This window comes from Leopardus geoffroyi, chromosome B3, assembly GCF_018350155.1.
Source record: "Leopardus geoffroyi isolate Oge1 chromosome B3, O.geoffroyi_Oge1_pat1.0, whole genome shotgun sequence".
NCBI lineage: Eukaryota > Metazoa > Chordata > Mammalia > Carnivora > Felidae > Leopardus > Leopardus geoffroyi.
In genome coordinates this window covers 34,074,254-34,089,197 of record NC_059337.1, presented here as the reverse complement: position 1 = coordinate 34,089,197, position 14,944 = coordinate 34,074,254, and the positions used below count along the sequence as shown (strand labels likewise).

Sequence of the window (14,944 nt, the reverse complement as noted above, 5' to 3'; positions counted from 1 at the left end):
AATTGGTCTTATAGGAATTTGAGGAGTAATGCCTCAGGGCCTAAACATATCTAGGCAGGCCTTCAGCAACACCCTACATACCTGTAGTGCTGAAAAACTAAACTCCATCATCTAGTAGGCCTGGCATAAAATAGATAGCAGAGATCTTGCCTAGATTCACAATTTAAATGAATATAAGCTGGCCCTTAAATCTATTTAGTTTTCTAATGTGTTTATAATTTGTAATCTTAGTCTTTCAATCTCTTTGTGAGAAGCAACTAACTGACTTACTCAAAACTTTTGGGATCCTGACATTTTAATGAAGCTCTCAAAAATCAACAAATGAATAGGTGAGAATACAGTGGCAGTTCTGTATTGACTGTCAAAAGTTTACTTTTGGACCTATATGGACTAAACCACTAGAGGATGACTAAATAAATCTATAATGAAGATAGCATTCCTTTCCCAAGTATAGCCCTTCCGTGGAATCCAGGAAGCCTGTGCTTACCCATAGCTCGAAGAAATTCCTCATAGAGCTCAAAGGTCATGAGTGGATTGGGCAAATCACGAAGCCATTGTTTGAATACACTTGCAATGACATGTATGTTATAGTCATCCAGGTTTACATTCTCAGCATCTGTTTATAGACAAGAGTTAGATAACAAAGCCAAAACATGCAAAGAAATTAAAGTAATTCACTTTAGAAACTATCATCACCAAGGAAGCCTTCATGTTCTTAATTGAACTAATACCTTCTACAATCTAATTGTTTGCTCTAGAACAGGACTTCTAACAGTGGTAAAGGAACAGCTTTTTGTTTGTTTTCCAAATCTGTTGTAGACTGCTAAATAAGTAAAATAAAAGATCATATGTTTTCATGTCAAAGCTCTGTTAAATACTGTTATAAGTATTTCTAAATGTTTACACTCAGTTTTTGTACTTATCTTGTAGATTGGTCTGTGAGCCACACTTTCATTAGCAATGCTTTGATGACACATGGGGAAAAGGCCCAGAAGACATTTTCTAAAAATAAGGCTAATGTTAAGTCATTTTTAAAGATGAAAGGACAGCAATAACTGAACTTAGGAAATGTAAAGGACATATCTTTACTCTGTTTCACTTATAAACTCCCAAAGGTTATACAAAGGAAATGACTGGGAGGATATAGGATGAATGATTTTTCATTTGTGCTGACCCAAGGTGCAAGACACAAGTTGGAAACTGCCTTTAAACTGGAGTAGATGGAGTCTCTGGTAGGCAGAAGTTCCTGCTTGAGTTTTACCAAACATTTTCTGTTATTTCCATACTAATTTCTCCCTGATTTGCCCATTAAAACAACAACAACAACAAAACAAAACAACTAGAAAGAAAAAGCATGTAGATAGGTTCCTGGAGACACAGAGACAAGCTTTGTATCTATGTTTGATTCAAAATGATCTATTCCTTCCCAGTAGTGATAAAAAGTAGAAGTTGACAATGAAACCAAAGTCAAACTCCTGATATATTCCGGGGCTGAGGCTACAGTTCTACACAGGTACATGTTTAATCCACTAAATAATTATGTCATCAATATAGGAAGGTGAGAACATGCATCAGAAACAGCACACTTGGGAGTCAAAATAACAGACTAATAGGCGATAGTTTAGATTATGAATTCAGAACATCTGGGGTTAAATCCCAGCTTGATCACTTATTGGTGGTGAGTCTTTGGGCAAGATCCTCTGTAAGCCTCAGTTTCTTTAAGTAGGATAATAATCCCTAGATCATAGGACTGTTGTGAAGATTAGAATAAAAACATTGGCACACTGCTCTACATCATCATCAACAGATCATTATGTAATTTTCTTTAAATTATTTTCTTCTTTGTAAATTACAGATATCATGACCATACCAAATTGTTAAGATTAAATGAGATCTGTCTGAAGTACCTTATAATGCCTTGTATAAATGACACACTCAATATGTGTTTGCTGAACTGACCACATAAAAACAAAGATTCTTTAGAAAGCCACAAAATGAATAAGCGCCACAGAAAAGATTGCATTCTTTTGGCTACGAGAAAAAAAGGCAACATGTAATGAAAACTTTAAGAGTGTAAAATGACCTATTTAAATAAAAGCATGTGGTCTTGATTTGGAGAGCACTATCTTACCTGTATCTAGACCCTGTCGGAGCTCCTTGATTTTATTAGTTGAACCAGACTTTCGGTAAATACCTTCTGTGTACAGTCCATGCATTTCAATGTAGTTTATGAGCTTTTCCACCACTAAAGGAACAGTTCGTTCTTCACTGGTCAAACGGGACAATTCAACCCCAAATTGTCGAGATGACAGCTCTGGATCATACTAAATGGAAGATAATTTTCTGTTTCCAAATACATTCAAACATCTTTAAACATATTTAACCAGTTACTTAAGAGGAACTACTTTTTATTTCCCTGAAGTTTCATGAACACAGTTATAGGAGTTGGAGGGAAAGGGAATTCTGGTTAACACTGACAATATATATCAAGTGAGACGTACTTTTCAATCCTCTACCACTACGAATCCCCTCAAAATATAATGGGGTAGAGAATGAAGACAGTGGCAACAGGCTACTGTTCCCCTTCCTATTAAAAAGTTCTTCACATAAAGTTGGGATGTGGACAAAGGAGAAAGGGAATAGACTTTGTGTGCTAAACATTTACCAAGCACCAATAGAAAGTCTGATTAGATATGAATTAGAGCTGCCAGTAATTTCTGAGGCTTAACAATGCTTCAATGTTTATGTAAACTTCAGGGACGTTTTTTTTTTTTTTAATTCTTTTTTAACGTTTATTTATTTTTGAGAGAGAGAGAGAGCATGAACGGGGGAGGGTCAGAGAGAGAGGGAGACACAGAATCTGAAACAGGCTCCAGGCTCTGAGCGGTCAGCACAGAGCCCGACACGGGGCTCGAACTCACGAATCGCGAGATCATGACCTGAGCCGAAGTCGGACGCTTAACCGACTGAGCCACCCAGGCGCCCCAACTTCAGGGAAGTTTAACTGAACAATATCATAGCCAAAGGCAGAAGCACACACAGACTGACCCATGATTAGTGTTCAAGATCTTTCTTACTTTTATTAGTGTATCTGTGGGCACCTGGGTGGCTCAGTCAGTTAAGCTTCCTACTTCAGCTCAGGTCATGATCTCACGGTCCAGGAGTTTGTGCCCTGTGTCAGCTCAGAACCTGGAGCCTGCTTCAGATTCTCTTTCTCTCTCTCTGCCCCTCCCTCACTCATGCTCTTTCTCCCTCTCTCAAATATAAATAAACATTTAAAAAAAATAGTGTATCTGACATCATAATCCTACTAACTACAGTTTACATGACTGTAAAAGAACAGCTTATCCTGAAGATTATTTGAAGTAATTCACAGAAGATAAAAATGCCAGGTATTATCTCTGAGACTCAGATCTTTTTTTATAAATCTCTTCTCTTTTCCTTCTCTTGCATCATTCTCTTTTTCTAACTTGGTCGTGGGGTGGGTGGGCGGTTCAGTTGGTTAAGCATCCAACTCTTGATTTTGGCTCTCAGGTCATGATCTCATGGTTCATGAGTTCGAGCCCTGCATTGGGCTCTGTGCTGACAGTGTGGAGCCTGCTTAGGATTCTCTCACTCTCTTGCTCTGTCCCTCCCCAACTCACTCTCTCTCAAAATAAATAAACTTTTAAAAAAGATTATTTGTCCTAGTTCTATGAAAAATGCTGCTGGCATTTTAATAGGGATTGCATTAAATCCAGTAGATTGCTTTGGGTAGTACGGACATTTTAACGAAACTTGTTCTTGTAATCCGTGAATATGGAATATCTTTCCATTTGTTTGTGTCATCTTCAATTTCTTTCATCATTGTTTTACAGTTTATAGAGTACAGGACTTTCACTTCTCTGGTTAAGTTTATTCCAAGATATTTTATCATTTTTGGTAGAATTCTAAATGGGAATATTTTCTTAATTTCTCTTTCTGCTACTTAGTGTATAGAAATGCAGTGGATTTCCATAGATTGATTTTGTATTCTGCAATCCTACTGAATTTATTTAGCAGTACCTTTTTGGTGGACTCTTTAGTTTTTTTATATATGGTATCATGTCATCTGCAAATAGTGAAAGTTTTATCTCTTCCTTAGCAATTTCCATACCTTTTATTTCCGTATCTGTCTGACTGCTGTGGTTGAAACTTCCAATACTATGTTGAATAAAAGTGGTGAGAGTAGACATTTTTGTCTTCTTCCTGACCTTAGGGGGAAAGCTCTGTTTTTCCCCATTGACTATGAAGTTAGCTATAGATTTTTCATATATGGCCTTGATTATGTTGAGGTATGTTCCTTCTTTTTTTTTTTTTCAACGTTTATTTATTTTTGGGACAGAGAGAGACAGAGCATGAACGGGGGAGGGGCAGAGAGAGAGGGAGACACAGAATCGGAAACAGGCTCCAGGCTCCGAGCCATCAGCCCAGAGCCCGACGCGGGGCTCGAACTCACGGACCGCGAGATCGTGACCTGGCTGAAGTCGGACGCTTAACCGACTGCGCCACCCAGGCGCCCCGAGGTATGTTCCTTCTAAACCTACTTTGTTGTGGGTCTTTATCATGAATGGATGGTATAACTTCAGTAAACTTTTTCTGCATCTGTTGCAATGGTCACATAGTTTTTATACTTTTTCTTGATGTGATGTATCACATTAATTGATTTACAAAAATTGAACCACTCCTGCATCCCAGGAATAAATCCCACTTAATCACGGAAAATGATTTTTTTAATATACTGCTGAATTTGCTTTGTTAATATTTTGTTGAGATTTTGCATCTATATTTATCAGAGATATTGACCTGTAGTTCTCTTTTCCTGTACTGTCTTTATCTGGTTTTGATTCAGGGTATTGCTGGCCTAATAGAATGAGTTTGAAAGCTTTCCTTTTTCTTGTTTAGAACAGTTTGAGAAGAATAGGTATTAATTATTTTTTAGATGTTAGATTTCACCCATGAAGCTGTCTGGTCCTGGACTTGTTTGTTGGGAGGGTTTTGTTTGTTTTTTGTTGTTGTTGTTTTTTTTAATTACTGACTCAATTTCATTGTTGCTAACTGGTCTGTTCAAATTTTCCATTTCTTCCTGACTCAGTTTGGGGAGGTTATATATTTATCCATTTCTTCTAGATTGCCCAAATTGTTGGCATATAATTTTTCATAATATTTTCTTATAATCCTTTGTATTTCTATGGTGTCAGTGGTTATTCACTTCTGATTTTGTTTGAGTCCTTTCTTCTGGAGTCTTGCTAACAGTTTATCAATTTTTAGATCTTTTCAAAGAACCAGGTCCCAGTTTCATTCATCTGTTCTGCTGTCTTCTTAGTTTCTATTTCATTTTATCTGCTCTAATCTTTACTTCTTTCCTTCTACTAGTTTTGGGTTTTGTTTGTTCTTTTCTAGCTCTCCTAGGTATAAGGTTACATTGTTTATTTGAGATGTTTCTTGTTTCTTGAGGTAGGCCTGTACTGCTCAAAACCTCCCTCTTAGAAAACTTTTGCTGCATCCCAAGGATTTTGGACTGTTGTTTTCATTTTCATTTATATCCATGAGTTTTTCTGATTTCCTCTTTCATTTCTTGGTTGACCCATTCATCATTTAATGGCATGTTATTTGACCTCCATGTATTTGTATTCTTTCCAGATTTTTTGTTGTTGTTGATTCCTAGTTTCATAGCATTGTAATCAGAAAAGATGCATGGTATGACTTCAATCTTTCTGAATCTGTTGAGACTTTTTTTATGGTCTAATATGTAACCTATTCTGCAGAATTCTCCATGTGCACTTGAAAAGAATATGTGTAAAAAAAAAAAAAGAATATGTGTTCTTCTGTTTTAGGATAGAATGTTCTGAACGTATCTTTTAGATCCATCTGGTCTGGTGTGTCATTCAAAGTCACTGTTTCCTTGTTGATTTTCTGTTTGTATGATCTATCCCTTAATATAATGGGTTGTTAAAGTCCCCTATTATTGTATTACTATCAATTACTTCATTTATGGTTGTTATCAGCTACTTTATGTAGAAAGGCGCAGAAATATATACAATCGTTATATCTTCGTTTTTAATTTTTTTAATGTTTATTTATTTTTGACAGAGTAAGACAGAGCACAAGTGGGGGAGGGGCAGAGAGAGAGGAAGACATAGAATCTGAAACAGGCTGCATGTTCTGAGCTGTCAGCAAAGAGCCCAACGCAGAGCTTGAACTCACAAACCATGAGATCATGACCTGAGCCAAAGTCAGATGCTTAACCACTGAGCCACCCAGGCACCCCTATAATTATCATACCCTCTTGTTGGACTATTCCCTTTATGATTATATAGTGTACTTCTTTGTCTCTTGTTAACAGTCTTTGTTTTAAAGTCTATTTTGTCCAATATAACTATTGCTACCCTGGCTCTTCATTTCCATTTGCATGATAAATGCTTTTCTACCTTTCACTTTCAATCTGCAGGTGTTTCTAGGTCTGAAATGAGTCTGTTGTAGCAAACATATAATGGGCCTTGTTTTTTTATCCATTCCATCTCTCTATGTCTTTTGATTGGAACATTTAGTCCATTTGCATTCTAAGTAAATACTGATAGGTAGGTACTTACTGTCATTTTGTTACTTGTTTATGGTTGTTTTGTAGTTCTCTGTTCCTTTTGTCCCTTGCTCTCTTCTCTCACAATTTGCTGGCCTTCTTTAGTGATATACTTGGATTCCTTTCTCTTTTATTTTTTGGATATCTACTACCAGTTTGTGATTTGTAGTTACCATTAGGTTTATATTTAATATCTTACGCATTTAGCAATCTTTAAATTGGTGGTCACTTAAGTTTGACCCCATACTTTATTCCTCACTCCTTCCCACCATGTTTTAGGTATATGGTGTCACATTTTATATCTTTAATTTTGTCAGTTCCTTGACTGATTTTTACAGATATACTTATTTTTATTGCTTTTCCTATTTTTCTTATTCCTACTACTTATGGTCTTTCTTTCCAGACAAAGGAAAGGAAACATTTCTGTCCTTTAACATTTCTTATAGGGCTAGTTTAGCGGTGATGAATTCCTTTAATTTCTGTTTGTCCGGAAAACTCTTTATCTCTCTTTCTATTCTGAATCACAGCCTTGCTGTATAGAGTATTCTTGGTTGCAGGTTTTTGTTTTGTCAGGATTTTCAATATATCATGCCACTCTCTTCTGGCCTGCAAAGTTTCTGCTGAAAAATCAGCTATTAGCCTTAAGTGATTTCCCTTGTATGTATTTTCTTTTCTCTTGCTGCTTTTAAAATTATCTCTATTAACAATATTTTTGGCCATTTTAGTTATTATGTGTCTTCATGTGGACCTCCTTGAGTTGATTTTGTTGGGGGCTCTCTGTGGATCTGGATTTGTTTCCTTCTTCATATTAGGGAAGTTTTCATCTGTTATTTCTTCAAATAAATTTTCTGCCCCCTTTTCTCTCTCTTTTCTTTCTAGGGTCCCTATTGTGGAAATGTTATTGCACTTGATGGTATTGCTTAGTTCCCATAGTCTATTTTCATTTTTTATTACAGTATTTTTCTCTCCCCTGTTCAGTTTGATTGCTTTCCATTACTCTGACCTCTGCTGATCTGTTCTTCTGCTTCTTCTGGTCTATTTATTCCATCTATTTTTAATTTTAGTTATTGGGTCCTTAATCTCTGATTGGTTCTTTTTCATGTTCTCTATCTCTTTGTTGAGGGTCATATTGAGTTCCTCTACTCTTATCTCAAATCCAGTATCATTATGACCATTACTTTAAATTCCCTGTCAGACATATTACTTAATCTCTGTTTTGTTTAGCTCCCTTGCTGTCCTTTCATTTGGGACATATTCCTCTGTCTCCTCATTTTGTCTCTCTGCGTCTGTTCCTATGTGTTAAGAAAGTCTGCTACATCTCCCACTCTTGAAATTGATGACTTTATGAAGAAGAGGTCCTGTAATGGCCTACAGAGCAATGTCCCCTGTTCACCAGAACCTGATGTTTCAGGGGTGTCTCCTATGTATGTTGCACGCACCATGCTGTTGTAGCCAAGCCGTGTTTGCCTTCAGTCCATTCATCTGCAATGGCTCTCACTGCCTGTTGTGAGCAGGGTTTGGCCCATGTATTGTTAGTGGGCCAGTCTAGGGCCACCTTGGCCTTAAGTTGATTCAGACCAGGAGCTGGCCAAACACGCAGTAGCACCAAACTACAGGCTGCTTTCCTTGTATTGTCCCCTGAAAAGTTTTCGTTGGTTGGCAGGGACTACAGTCAGACCTGATGTCTGACCTCAGCCCACTGCTGGGCTGCAGCTGTACTGATGTATGTGGTTATCTTCTACTCTCCTTTAGGCAGGAGTCACTTTGGAGTGGTGCTGGTCCCTGTCAGTGTTGCTTGCACACTGCCAGGCTCAAGGCACCACTTTGGATAGGCTCTGACCTAGGATGTACTAGAGGGGGCATTTCTGCAGGAGAACATGGGGGCAGAATGTGCTGTCAGCAAGCTAAGTGGAGAGTGTTGCTGCAGTGCTGGTTCTCATAGCAGCCTGCATATCTAGGCTGGGGGGCAGAGAGGGAAATGGCACCCACCAGCTCTTCTGCTCTTGGAGAAGTCTGACAAAGATCCCTTCCTCTCCAGCACATGTTCTGAGATTAGTAAATAAATATCCTTCCCATACACCCCATGCATTTTTCAAACTGCTGCTTCTATGCTGTATCTCAGTAGGACTGTTTGTTCTTCTGTCTCTTTAAGGGTGGGGGCTCTACTCTCCCACTTCTTCCAGAGCCAACCCACTGGTTTTTAAATTTACTGGTGTTAAGCCCCATTGATTGTTAGGTTCCTCTGGTTTTCAAAGCCACATGCCATGAAGATTTGTCTTCCCCATGTGAGTACCCTGTGCCTGGGGTGCCTGGCATAGGTCCTTCCCCTCTGTGTGCCCATGGAGTCCCTCTCTCTCACACAGTCTTATGGGTCCATTTAGATCCCACCACCGTTCCTCTCTTCCTACCCTCTTCGATGTGGTCTCTTCTCTACCTTTAGCTGTGGAGAGCACGTTCTGCCAGTCTTTGGGTCATTTTCTGAGTTATTTACACTGATGTGGATGTTATCTAGTTGTACCCATGGGATAAGGTGAGCTTAGAATCTTCCTACTCCACCATCTTCAGAGGAAGTTCACATCACTTGATTTTTGAACGACAAACCAACTTTATATTCATAGAATAAAACCAACTTTATCACAAAGGTTTTTTTTTTTCATTTTTTGCCATTAACACAGATTTAAGTGCTAATAGTTTAAGATTTTTTTATATCTATGCTATGATATAGACTGACCTACAATTTTCCTTTATTGTAATATCCCTTCATGTTTGACTTTAAGGTTTCACTATCTTCGTAAGTCAGTTTGGGGGGAAAAGTTATGAAGTATTCACTGTTTCACCATTCACTGGCAGAATTTATAGAAATTTGGTGTTGTTTCTTTTTTAAATTTTGGAAAGTAGTTAATTAAGCAAAGATCAAACCTAGAATTTCTTTGTGGGAAGATTTTCAATTACTAACTCGATTTTAATTGATACGATTCTTCAGATCTTCTATTTTTCTTAGTTTAAATAAATTGTCAAATTTGTTAGCATCAAGGTATCCATTAATAGCCTTTAACTAAAGGCCTTTTTAATGTATACAGTATCTGCAATGATACATGAATTATTTTATGGTGACAATTTGTTTTTTAGAAGTTCTTTTTATTAATCCCTCTTGTTAAGAGTTTATCCATGGTTTTAGTATTTCCAAAGCGCTAAAATTTGGCTTTGTAGATTTGATTTCATTTATTTCTCTTTATTATCTTCCTTCTACTGCCTTTGGATTAAATTTGCTGAGGTTACTTTTCCCCATCTTCTAGAGATAGAAATTTAGATCATTTCTTTCTTTACATCCTTTCTAACTGTATGCATTTAAAATAGCTATAATTAGTCCTCTACTCACAACTTTTGCTGTACCCACACTTTTGTACCTAGTCATACTTTATCATTTAGTTCAAAGTATTTTTTCATTTTTATTGTAATTTATAAGAGTATTGCTTAATTTCCAAGTACTTGAAGACTATCTAGTTATCTTTATGTTGATTTAGAGCTTAATATCACTTGGGTCAAAAAATGTACTCTCAACATTTTCAGTCCTCTTGAAATTTGTAGGGACTTCCTTTATAACCCAACATATAATCAATTTTTCTCAAATGCCCCATGTGCTCTTGAAAAGACTGCAAGATTCATTATACATCAACTAGGTCAAGTTTTTTCATCTTGTTTTCCTATCATTTGCACCCTTATTAAATTTTTGTCTCTAGGTATTAAAGCAATAATATCAAGTCTCCCCTAATGTTAGAATTTTTGGGGGTGCCTGAGTCAGTTAAGTGTCCGACTTCAGCTCACGTCATGACCTCACAGTTCATGGGTTCAAGCCCTGCATCAGGCTCTGTGCTGACAGCTCAGAGCCTGGAACCTGCTTTAGATTCTCTGTCTCTGTCTCTGTCTCTGTCTCTCTCTGCCCCTCCCCCACTTGTGCACACTCTTTCTCTCAAAAATAAATATTAAAAAAATAAAAAAGGTTAGAATTTTTATATCTCCCTGATGGGATGACCATTTTATCATTACAAAACATCTTCATCTGAAATGTTTTTTGTCCTAAAATACACTTTAGTACTAGTATACGTACACCACCTTTCTATGTGTTAGTCTTTGCATACAAATCTATCCTTTTGCTTTCAGCCTTTCTGTATCTTTATATTTAAGAATGTTGCCTGTAAACAGCATATCATTGATTTTTCAGTTGGTTTTAACCTAGTCTTCTAACTGGAAGTATCTTACCTATTAACATTTAATGTAATCTCCAATATATTTGGACTTATACCTACCAATCTGCTATGTATTTTCTTTTCTGATCTAATTTATGTTTGTTCCTCTCATTTTTGGTCTTCGTTTAGACCAAATATTTTTCGTTTTTCCATTCTCCCATCTTTATTAGCTTTTAAGACATATATTCATTTGCTTTTCTGTTAGTGGTTAAAGACTAAAACAAATATCCATAACATATTTAAGTCTAATGTATTTTGAACAATTTAACCACTTCCCAGATAACCCAGGGACCTTAGTATAGTTTAATTCCATTTACCCAAGTAACTTTTGTGTTGTTATTGTTGTCAGGCAGTTTAATTCTATATAGTTGGCCTTCAAACAATGTAGGAATTAAGGGCACCAATTTCCTATGTAGCCAAAAACCTGCATGTAACTTTTGAGTCCTCTAAAATTTAATTACTAATAGCCTATTGCTGACTGGAAACCTTACTGATAACATAAACAGTCAATCAACACATTTTTATATGTTATATATGTATTATACATTGTGTTCTTACAATGAAGTACACTGCTAGAGAAAAGAAAATGTTATCAAGAAAATCATAAGGAAGGGGTGCCTTGGTGGCTCAGGTGGCCAAGCGTCTAACTCTTGACTTCAGCTCAGGTCATGATCTCATAATCTATGAGATCAAGCCCAGCATTGGGCTCTGTGCTGACAGCATGGAGTCTGCTTGGGATTCTCTGACTCCCTCTCTCTCTGCCCCTCCCCAGCTTGCGCACTCTATCCAAATTAAATAAACACTTAAAAAAAGAAAATCATAAGGAAAATACATTTACATAACTGTGTTTATCAAAAAATCCACAAATAAGTGAACCCATGATGTTCAAACCCCTGTTGTTCAAGGGTCAACTATATATTTGAAGTGTTATAAAAGACATTATTGTATTTTTAGTCATATTCATTTAGATTTATAAATATTATTCACTCTTTGCATTTTTCTTCATTCTTTCCTATGTTTCTGTTTCTATCCAATGTCATTTTCCTTCTGCCTGGAGTACCTCCTTTAGTATTTCTTTTAGTGCAAGGCTGCTGGTGACATATTCTGAGTCTTTGTCTAGAAATAATTTCACATCATTTTCACTTTTTTTTTCAATGTTTATTTCTTTATTTTGAGAGAGAGAGAGTGCTCGTGCACGAGTTGGGGAGCAGGGAGAGAGAGGATAAGAGAGAATCCCAAGCAGGCTCTGCACTGTCAGCAAAGAGCCCAACATGAGGCTCAATCCATGAACCATGAGATCATGACCTGAGCCAAAATCAAGACGCTTAACTGACTGAGCCAACAAGGTGCCCCCATTTTCATTTTTGAAAGCTATTGTCACAAGGTACAAAACCCTGAGTTAGCTTCATTTTATTATAACACTCAAAACATGCCAGGCCACTGTCTTTTGACTTCCATCATTTCTGTTGAGAAGTCAGGTGTCAGTTTTTTTTCACTGCTGCTTTAGCAGTGCTTTTATTTTTTCCTTTCAGACTGCTTTTAAGGAATTTTTTTTCCTTTCATTTGGAGAAGTGTCCATCTGGTGTGGCTTCCTTTGTATTTATCCCGCTTTAGGTTAAAAATGGTTCATGAACCTGTGACTTGATGTCTTGGCCATTATCTCTTAAAATGTTGCTTTTCCCTTATTCTCTTTCCTTTCTTCCTGGACTCCAATTACCCACATTTAAGAACCTTTCATCTTTTCCTAGATGTTTCTCGTGTTTATCTTTGTATTTCCCCCTTCTTTTTTGCTCTCTGCACTTACAGATTTCTACTGACCTATCTTTTAGTTCACCAATCTTCTCTTCTCCTATGACCAATATGCTGTTGAGCCCATCTTTTGAGTTTATAATTCCAATTGCATTTTTTATTTTTAGAACCTCCATTTGCCTCTTTTTTAAATGTATATTTCAGATTTTGATAAAAAATAAATTTTCTTTTTATCTATATTTCAACATATTTGATAAAAAAGGTTTTTAAGTCCAGGTCTGAAAATTCAGTAACTGGGTCATCTATGAGTCTACTGACATTGTCTATGTGTTTTTTTCTCTGTCTCATTTCTTAATATCTGTTATTATATATAGATAAAGTATAAACGTTGGATGATGTTATGTCTCTTTGGAGAGGGTTCACCCTATTCTCTCTGATGGGTAGCCAAATTAAGGAACAGATCATCTTAATCTAATCAAAGAATGCCTTAAAGCTCGTCTTCAGCTTTTATAACGTCCGGCCTATTAATGACTCACTCCCTTTCTGAGAGTACAGCTCTTCAGAGGTCTCAGTGCCAGTGTAGGACATTCAGTAGGGCCCCTCTCTGAAGGTGGATCACAGAACTCCAATTTTTTTTCCTTAACAGTGTGAAATTGCAGAAAACTCTGATCTTTTTTCCAGTTTAGCTTTTTAGCCTTTTACCCCATATAGCTTAAGAATTCAGAGAATGTCTTGAGGGAAAAACCTCTGAGTTCAAGGGTTACACCTGGATCATGATCCTGGCAATCCCAAATTCCTGGTCTTGGCAATCCCAAATTCCAACTTTTGCCTCCATTGCCCTATGAGATTCCTAAAAGTTGTGCTGACTTCTCTGACTCTTAAATGTGGTCCTCTGCCTGAAATTGTGGTTTCTTGTTCTACAGCAAAAATTGACAAATTCCTACTGGGAGAAAAACATCTCACAGACACAGATTCACTACTATGCAATTATCTTCTCTCTAGGATCGACATTCCAACAAAGTCCAACTTTCCTGGGCAGCTAGCTCTCTGATGTGCAGCAACACTTTTTTCAGTTATTCTCGGCATGGGTAATAGTCTGTCACAAGCTATTCCACCTAAGCTCAAAGCAAATGTCCCACCTTCATTGTATTTTAAGCCTTGAATAAAATTTCTCTTTGTACACCTTGCCATGATTTGTCTACTAATTTGGAACAGATGCAGATACTGTACCTGGGTTGTAAACAATACACACACACATTTATATTACAGTTCAGATTTGTATAGTATTGTTACAACTGTCCATATGTGACTAATAAGTAAAAAAAATGTGATTATATAGCAAAAAAAGCCTGAAATCTATCAAAAATCATTGCTTCCTTTAAAATAAAGTGTCAAAGTACATGTTTAATACCTTTTAGATCTCTGTGTATCCAAGCTGAATTATGTAAAAACACCAACTGGGCTGGTGAATCTTGCTGTTAATGTTAAAATCTTTAGCTATAGCCTACCACTTTCAAGACAACTTCTAGTAAGAGTTATGAGCATTTAATGAAGTGGAAAACCTTTAAAAGCAGTGTTTTAATAAACTGTCAGTTGTGAAACCAGTTTAATAGCTCTCCCAAATAGTAAAGGTAAATATAGTTCCAGGAAAATCAATCCAATTATATACCTATCCCTGTATATATATATGTATGCTGGATCATGACATAAAGTGTATTTCTGTGAGTTGTGATCAAAAAGTTTGAAAACCACTGCTCTATAAAACCATTGAAGAGGACTTGCTTTCTTTCATGAGGTAGAAAAGACCAATATATTTGTTATTTACTACTCATAGGTGATAATTTCTTACCTTTTTAGAGCACTTGGCTGTGGTTTTCAGACAGCATTTCTTATGGCAAGCATATTTACATACTGAAAAACAGATTAAGAATGCAGTATTTTTAAAAGCCTGTACATCAATGACAAGAACTTAAAAAGTTTACAACTTTAGGGGGCCTGGGTGGTTCAGTCGGTTGGGCGACCAACTTCGGCTCAGGTCATGATCTCGCAATTTGTGAGTTTGAGCCCCGCATTGGGCTCTGTGCTGACAGCTCAGAGCTTGGAGCCTACTTCGGATTCTGTGTCTCCTCCCTCTCTCTAACCCTCCCCTGCTCACACTCTGTGTCTGTCTCTCAACAATAAATAAACATAAAAAAAATTTTTTTAAAAAGTTTACAACTCTGTTTTAGACATAAATATTTTCTTTAAATTTGAGGCTGCTATAATATCATATATATGTTTCATATGGTATTAGAATGGGGGAGGGGAAGGGGAAAAAAAAAGTTAGAGAGGGAGGAAGCCAAACCGTAAG

The 14,944-nt window shown here is 36.8% G+C and overlaps 1 protein-coding gene across 14 annotated transcripts in view; it reads right to left on the bottom strand.

The window, feature by feature from the left end:
* The window catches only part of MYO9A (myosin IXA), a 284,985-nt gene that overhangs the window by 49,375 nt on the left and 220,666 nt on the right, over nt 1–14,944 (bottom strand). For all 14 annotated transcript variants that reach the window (XM_045449212.1, XM_045449210.1, XM_045449214.1 and 11 more), the window contains 3 exons: nt 14,444–14,505; nt 2,132–2,324; nt 488–616 (listed from right to left, as the gene is read on the bottom strand). In XM_045449212.1, coding sequence (XP_045305168.1) covers nt 488–616; nt 2,132–2,324; nt 14,444–14,505 — 384 coding nt within the window. The remainder of the gene's footprint in view (nt 1–487; nt 617–2,131; nt 2,325–14,443; nt 14,506–14,944) is intronic.